Here is an 8,540-nt window from a genome sequence, read left to right as displayed (position 1 = left end):
GTATTTTTGAAGTGGACATGTTAAGTGCAATTTGAAATAAGAAATGTAAAATGTGATAAAAAATACATTTTAGTGTTTATTTGATTCCTATTCAGACTTTGATAAGAATTACTATATATAGGCGGCCACAGAGTATCTTTATTTCCATTTTTAGTTGGTGGTGTGCCTCGGGATTTTTTCAATTAAAACAGTGTACCTTGACTCAAAAATGGTTGAAAAACACTGGTCTAGATTATTCTACACTAATAGCAGAAACTAAGTTTGTGATTGGTGAAACTTTTGTCGTAAATGCAGGTAAAATCCAGGAGCTGGTAGACAACCTCTCATTACCTGATGACCAGTCAGGTCCCAGTAGGACCTGATTCTGGGTAAAGTCAAGCTTTAGCAAGTCACTGCTTCCTGCCGTCCTTTTAAAAGATTTTTTTTTTGTTAGTCCACCCAGCTTGTGGACTGTTTTGGTTTTCCTTAGAATATGTGAGAGCGAACCAACTATTTTTTATTATTTTTGTTGTGTTTTGTTGTCCTGTGTCGTTTTCGGGTCACTTTCCAGGATATAAGAGATCCGATCCTGTTTGGAGTGAGATCTTGTGTTTAGATTGCATGTAATTATTCTGCAGTGAATTGAGTCCATCATAAGTTTGCAGTGAACTATTGTAGTGTTTTATCCAGGTTGGATTGACAATAGCAATGGGAAACCTTCTTATTTGTATAATTATAATTATTGTTAAAGTTATTCACGTGGTTGATTGTTGTCTTTGGGCTCAGTGGAGTCATAACACAGAGTTACCAACACATTTATACCAGCTGGAAAACACAGATTAGTAGAAAATAATTGATCACAAAAAGACTTTTAAGCCTTGAAATCCCAAATCTGAATGAAAGACGTGGATCTGGTCCAACAGAGATGACAGGATGGAGCTCTGATTGGAGGTGTTCAGTCTCACCTGGAGGACAGCTGCTCTGATTGGCTGTCAGCCGTCCAGCTCCTGTTCTGGGTCTTTCTCCACACTTGGGGCAGGAGGAGGGTCCAGATGGATCAGACTGGTCCCAGTAGGACCTGATGCACTGTCTGCAGAACCAGTGTCCACAGCTGGTAGAGACCGGATCCATCAGAACCTCCTGACACAAAGCACAGCAGGACGGCTSCTCCTCCTCACCAATGCTGCTCCTCTTCTTCCTTCTGTGAAAACATTTCTTCATCAGTGAAGTATTTCACTACCAATAGCCTGGAGCTGAACATGTTCATGAAGATCAGCCACAAACTAAACTGGATCAGAACAGAACCTCAGATCATTGACAATCTCATTTGAAGTTCTTCATTGTATTATATCTGGTATCATGACTTATCTTCCTTTTGTTGTATTTGTCCATCTGAATCTGTTCTGGGACAATAATCATTATTCTGTCTGAGTCAGAGTAGAAAACTGATCCATCAGAGGCTGAAAGAAACAGAAACTGATTCTAATCTGGATCCCAGTGGAGAAAGTTGGATCGTTGTTTAATGATGGAACACCAGTAAACACGACTCAGACCCAGTTTGATCTGAGCTCTTCATAAAGAGCCTTATACTGTGGCAGAGCATTATGTGGACATGCTAGCAGAGCTAACAAGTTATCTAAAGTTCAAGTCTTTTATTAGTCATATAAAGTTGGCTTGACTAAATCTGACTTCATGATGATCCTTTGTACTTTGGCTCTGATCACTCTGTAGTTTTATTGTCCTGAGTTATTGTTTGCAGTTGTAGTCTTTAGTTACAGTCCATCATTAATGAGCCCAGTACCTGTTTTATTCAGGTGGTCTGGTTGATTATGTGGACTTTGTACTGATTTCCAAGTCAGAACCAAGTCTGACTTGGAAATCAGGCAAGACATTCTGCTTGTCTCACCTGTTAATGTTCCCACTCAGCTGGAAGCTGCTGCAGCTTCAGAAACACAAAGGGAAATATTTAATTTTCCTCCACAGTTGATTCTAGTCTCTCACAGCCCAGTTTAGGTCGCTATCAAACTAAAATGATTTAAATTATATTTTTGTCTCTGCATCAGTTTCTAAACAGACATCAAAGTTAAACCTGGTTGTTGTCTGCAGAGTCACATCCATCAGTTAGAAACTAGTTTCTTACTCTGGTTCTGATGGTCCAGGTTCAGTACTAAAGAATGGAGGATCAGCTTTGGACCGGTCACTCCTCATGTAGGGACAGCTGGATCCTGGAGGTTCTGCTCTCCCTCTGTGGTTCTGACCTCTGAAACACAAACATATTGTTATTCAGATCACATCAATCAGTGAGAAACTCTGAGATAAAAACCAGAGAAGAAGCTCTGAACACAAACTGCTGCAGGTCTAAAGCCCCAGAGTGAAACATTCAGATTGATCTGTTGGGTCAAACTGAACATTTTCTCCAGAACTGGTTCTACTGGTCTGGGTTACATGGGTCACAGCAGAACCTGCAGGACAACAGGCTCATGTCAGTTTGATGGACCTGATCAGATCATATTTCTATTAATTATTCCACAAAGTTCTTCTATAGTGTCCAGTACTAGAACTCCAAAGCCCAGAATACACTGCACAGCGTCTCACTGCTGCCATCTAGTGGTGGAAGGTGGAGAGCAGAAGATCTGGTCCCTGATATCAGAACTAAAGCTGTTCATCTGGTCTGAGGAGCTGATGTGGGTCATTAAAGGCCAAAACCCAAGAACCGACCAGGAAGCAGAACCTCAGAACCAGGAGACCAGCCCAGTCCTCTACAGCTGCTCTGACCTTTGACCTTTCTGTTTGAATCTGCTTAGGCTCAGTGGGCGTGGCAAGGTCATCAACCTACCTGGATCAACTGGACCTAGTGTTCCCAGTATATAAACTGGACCCAGTGTTCTGAGGATAGAATCTCTGAATCGTCACATTCTTGCTTTTTGTTTTTCTGCAACATTTTCATCATTGATTCATTCAGACTCTGATTTACTGACCAACATCCTTCATGTTTATTCAGCTTTAATGTAAAGGAAAAATAACAATCAAGCTTTTAAATTTAACTTGAAGACCAACTAGTTAGTATCAGATCTAATATATTTCATTCACATGAATCAAATAGAAACTGGTTTCTTACTTTCTGTCTGAGGGTTCAGGTTCATTACTGAAGAGGGGAGGTTTTCTTTTGGACCGGTCACTCCTCATAGACAGACTGATGGATCCTGGAGGTTCTGATCTGTCCGTCTTTAAATCCAGATCTTCCATCTTCTGAACTTCTGGAGAGAGAAACCAGAACCAGTCAGTCCAGTAATCCGGTTCCAGTTACTGTCCTGTGAAGCAGAAAGCTGGTTCCCATCATGTGTTCAGAAGATCAGAGGAACCTGATTCCAGCACAACCTCAGAAACTAAGCGTCTCTTAAAGGCAGATGAGATGGATTTTGTCTGGAATTTTGACAGCAAACATCTTGGTCTTTCATTCAGAAACAAAGAGCTTCTGACAAAAATAGAACACCAAGTAATTCACTGGTTCCAGTCTAACAGGTAACTTCTCTTTAGAAAGGACAGAAGTCACATGTGTTCTACCACATGGTTCAATCCTGAGGCCCGTCCTATTTAATATCCGTTCCTGCTAGGTCAGGCTATAACAAAATAATCAGATTATTTACCTTGACAAAATTATACATAGCTCTACATTATGGTGTCACCAGATGACTCTGAACCCATCTAATCACTGAACAGATGTTTAGAACAGATATTGATCTGTTCTAAACATGGATGTGCCAAAACCTTCTCCAGCTGAACAGAAACAAAACTGAAGTTATCTTTGGACCTAAATAGGAACGATCTAGAGCACAGGTTCAAAGTCCAGTCCTCAAGGGCCGCTGTTCTGCAGTTTTTAGATGTTCCACAGGTACAAAACACTGGAATGAAATGGTTTAATAACCTCCTCTTTGTGTAGGTCAGTTCTTCAGAGTCTTGCTAATGACCTAATTATTCTTTTCAGGTTTGGTGCAGCAGGGGCACATCTAAAAGTTGCAGGACAGCGGCCCTTCAGGACTGGAGTTTGACACCCCTGATCTAGAGACACTGCTTCAGTTATTACAGCTGGAAACTAGACATCAGGCTGAACTCTGACCTGAACCTTCAGTCAGAGACACATAAAGACAGTTACAAAGTTGGCCTTCTATCACCTGAAGAACATCTCCAGGATTAAAGGACTTATGTCTCAGCAAGATCTAGAGAAACTCATCCATGCTTTTATCTTTAGTTGCACTGATAATTGCAACAATGTCTTCACAGGTCTGATTAAAAAAAAAATCAATCCTCCAGCTGCAGATGATCCAAAAATGCTGCTGTTAATGTTCTGACTAAAACCAGGAAGATAGAGTCTATCACCCAGTTCTAAAGTCCTACTACTGAGAGAATAGACTTTAAAATACTGTTGTTAGTTTATAAATCACTGAACGGTTTAGCACCACAATACATTAAAGATCTGCTGTTGCTGTATCAACCTTCCAGACCCCTCAGGTTCTGGTTCTGTTTCTACTCTGCATCCAGAACCAGAATCAAACATGGAGAAGCAGCATTCAGCTTCTATGCACCACAAATCTTGATAAAACTTCCAGAAAACTCTAAAACAGCTAAAACACTGAGTTCCTTCAATTCCAGACTACAAACCCTTAAACTGTTTAGAGTTGGCTTTGATTAATAATGACTGGAAAATAAATTAACTCTATTCTGGATTATAACTTTTTTTCATCACTTTTCTTTATTTTTACTCTATAATGTTCCTTTATTGTTTATTATGTAAAGCTCTTGAAACTCCTTTGTTGCTGTAATGTCTTTAGGTAATAAACTTGATAACTTCGAGTCATCCACTCCTCCATGATGCCGTTTTCAGCTCTGAACTGGATCCTATTCTAGAAACACCCAGACTGAGGTCAGATGTAGTGAATGAAGGAGTGAACATTTCCTATGAAGCAGTGAATGTTGGTCCTCTTGAACAGCGGCTTGTTGTCATGTTGGACTGGCTACCCTGTTAGAGAGCAGCGGTTCTGGAACCGTTGAGGTCCATATCTGGTTTAGAGGAACATGTTCTGCTGAGAGTCAGAACCTCAGAGACCCTATCCTGGAGAAGAATCAGAGGAGCAGACCAGCAGCTGTTACCAGTAACATGACTACACAGCAGAACCTCAGAGGAAACAAACTGGACCAGTTAACCCAGAACCAGCTGCACTTCAGCAGGTCCATTAAAACCTTCAGTTTGAATCTGAGAGGCTGAAGCTGCTGCAACGTTCTGACTGCATTTCCTTAAAGCTGAAAACAACTTAATAAAAATTATTTATAAATGTTAAAGCAGGAGCAAAAGGTTCCCAAGCAACAATCCATTTCTGCCAGCAGGTCTGATTAGAAACTTGGATTGTTCTAATAGCAGAAACAATAAGACACAAATGAAGCATGTTTATTTTGTTGCACATCCTGAGCCGCTCAATTGTTTTACAATTTGGATTAAAATACAGGTTTCTACATTTTATGTGATTATTACATCTTGATAAATATTTCATCTATCAATTCCCCCCAAAAATAACTTTTTACAGTTTGAATTTACTATAGCAACATCACAAATAAGAAAGATTGAACTTAGTTAATAATATTAGCAGAATTAAATTACATTTGAGTGGTTTCTTTTCTTTTTGACATGTTGTCTCTGCAGCTCAACTGTTAGCTGGAAACTTTAGTTCAAAGTGAACTTATGACTTAGCAAGGAAATAATAACATGTACACATATAACCAGGTAAGAATGGCTTCTTCCCTTAATAACTGAAATCTTTATTTGAAAACATTTTCTGTTGAATCATTTTAAGTTTTTCTGATTTTAGTTTGATCATCTGAAACATTTCAGAATTTTTCAACAAAGTGTAGAACAAGAGCAGCAGCATAATATCTAACTGCCTCATGGTCTCAGACGTGAAGAACTACAAACATGTCTGTTCATTTTCTGACTCTGTTCACTGACAACAAGAAGTTTTGTTGTTCGTTTGGAATCAAAACCTCCACAGTAACATTTGTTTGAACAGAGATCAGAGTAACTTTGTTCACCACAGGACCTAAAACAATCAATATAAACACATTTATTGCTGCTGACACCAAACGACGTAAACAGGAAGTTACTCTGAACAAAAATCTGTCAGAGAATCAAACAGTTCTGACTCTTTTTACCTTCATAGAGAGAAAAACTCACTGAGCTGCAGTGAAGTTTCAGTAAAAAATTGATTTTTACCTTCAACTCTGAGAGACTTGATTTAATTCACTCGTTCTTCAGAGCTTCTCTTCTCTTCCTGCTACCTGTGAACCTGAGCCTCTCCCTTCTTTATTTACAGGAAGTCACATGAGTTTTTCCAACAGCCCTGATGCGTTCAAGGACATTCAGTAACATTCGCAGACATATTTAGCTTCATATCAACCTGTTTATCCACAGGGTGATATTTTCTAGAGTGTTAATTAAATATCTGTGACGCGTTTTAGACACATTAAACAAAACTCCACCAATACCAGCGGCATGTTGAGGCTAACTGGGAGCACTGGGCTCAACCGGAGAAGCAGGTGATGCAGCAGCTCTGCAGAAAACCTGGACAGGACCTGAACATCTGGTTTCTATAGCAACCTGGTGTAAATAATTGTTGAACTTGTTTGATTATGAAACTTGTTGGTTCCAGTCAGACCCGGTCCAATCCACAATCCATTTCCATGTTTTATTGTCCTCCTCTGCAGGAGACAAACTGTCTACAGAGATTCAAAACGACACAAATATTAAATAAAGCAAAACAAAGTTTACTGGAAAACATTCAGTGAACAAAAAGGAGAAACAATTTAAAAGGAAAATGAATCTAAAGAATCAAAGATCTGGAGCTGAAATGAAATAAATGTTTGTTAGAAAGTGTGGAGCAGATTTATGGAAATGAAATGAACTGAATTACATCAATTTAAATTAAATCTAAAACTCAATACATTTAAACAATATTCTGCCTCATAACATGCACACCTAAATATAACAGAATAATTTATTTTTAGCCTAATTTAGGCCAGGAACAGAAACGTTTTACTTCCTCCTGCTCCCTCTGAGCAACTTTTCTTTTTTGTTGATTCATTTGTAATTTTTTTAAAATCTTGTAGCTCAAAGAAGTGAAGTGAAATGAATGTCGGATGTAATGATGTCATCATCCTGAGCCCTCATGATGATGTCATTACCCTGAGGTCTCTGGTTTGACTCAGAGCTCATTATGGCTCTTGTCACCTCAGTGACCGTCAATGTCTCTGGATATGTTTCAGCCACATCTGATTCTAATCTAAGGCATGGAACATCCACCATCTCAAAAACTTCACTCTGCTGACATATGACTGATCGGCAAGACACCCCAGCGGTCATATAGTGAAGTTTGCTGACAACACAGCAGTAGTGGGACAAATCTTGAACAGTGATGAGTCCAAATACAGAGAGGAGGTGGAACACCTGGTGCTGTGGTGCAGCGAAAACAACCTCTGCATCAATGTAAAGAAGACCAAGGAGATGGTGGTGGATTTTCAAAGGGACAAGGATCCTCAGACCTCTACACAGCACAATGCAGGAGGAGGGCACTCCTCATCATGAAGGATTCCACTAATTCTGCACACAGGCTGTTCCAGCCGCTCCCCTCAGGCAGGAGGCTAAGGAGCATCCAGAGCAAGACCACCAGGCTGAGGAACAGTTTTTTCCCTTCTGCTATCAGACTGATGAACTCAAATTAGCACCAAATACAGCTTCACCTCATAGTTTATTTATACACAAACACATAACTACACATATCTCTTAAATTTCCGTTTTGCTCATCTGTTCATTTATTTATTTTATTTTATTATTTATCTACTTTTTTAATGTAGTGGATTTCTTGATCTGGGACCTGAGTACAAATTTTGTAACACAAACTATCAAGGTGGTATGACAATAAAAAATAAAAAAAATCCTTGAATGCTTGTTAATTAAGCTATTTTGTATTTTAACTGCAGCTCATTGCTAAGTATGACAGATGTAAATGGGTTTATTTCAATTGATAGGTATTTTCCTAGAACCTACATAAAAGAACCACAGACAACGTATATGAATTTTATGACTAAACTTTTGCAAAAGGAGAAGACTCTGTCAACTGCTCCTCCGAGCCGTTCACAGAGCGTTCTGAAGATCTTTGGGTAGAGCTTGTCTTTTATTTTCAAACTTCAAAGAGGGAGGATAGGCAAGATAGACAGCAGAGGAAAAACAGCAAAGGTCGTAAAACAATTTAACATCTGACCTACGATCTGAGCCCGGTTCAAATCTCGGTCAAACTGTTTCACATGAAGATGAACAGGCAGCTGTGACCCCCAGGTTAGTTCATACACACACTAAAGAAGAGAACATTTTAAACTGACTAACATTAGACTGAATATGAACTAAAGTAACAACAAAATGATAATATCAAAAAATCTCTATCATCAATCTTTAATTCAGCATTTTACAATATCCATTACAGCTCACATTCTGAAAGTTGATCATTTTCTCATTTTGT

The 8,540-nt window shown here is 39.1% G+C and overlaps 1 protein-coding gene across 1 annotated transcript in view; it reads right to left on the bottom strand.

Annotated features, from left to right (window-relative positions):
• The window catches only part of LOC103460938 (protein NLRC3-like), a gene marked incomplete at its 3' end in the record, with an annotated part of 19,506 nt that extends 13,244 nt beyond the window's left edge, over nucleotides 1–6,262 (bottom strand). Inside the window, exons 1-4 of the mRNA XM_017303538.1 lie at nucleotides 6,242–6,262; nucleotides 3,098–3,236; nucleotides 2,120–2,239; nucleotides 945–1,180 (exon numbers count right to left, since the gene is read on the bottom strand). Coding sequence (XP_017159027.1) covers nucleotides 945–1,180; nucleotides 2,120–2,239; nucleotides 3,098–3,225 — 484 coding nt within the window. The remainder of the gene's footprint in view (nucleotides 1–944; nucleotides 1,181–2,119; nucleotides 2,240–3,097; nucleotides 3,237–6,241) is intronic.
• Between the last annotated feature and the right edge of the window lie 2,278 nt (nucleotides 6,263–8,540).

Source organism: Poecilia reticulata, unplaced genomic scaffold (assembly GCF_000633615.1).
Source record: "Poecilia reticulata strain Guanapo unplaced genomic scaffold, Guppy_female_1.0+MT scaffold_351, whole genome shotgun sequence".
Classification (NCBI taxonomy): Eukaryota; Metazoa; Chordata; class Actinopteri; order Cyprinodontiformes; family Poeciliidae; genus Poecilia; species Poecilia reticulata.
Note: the sequence above shows the minus strand (reverse complement) of the source record. Positions and strands in the feature narration are given on the sequence as shown.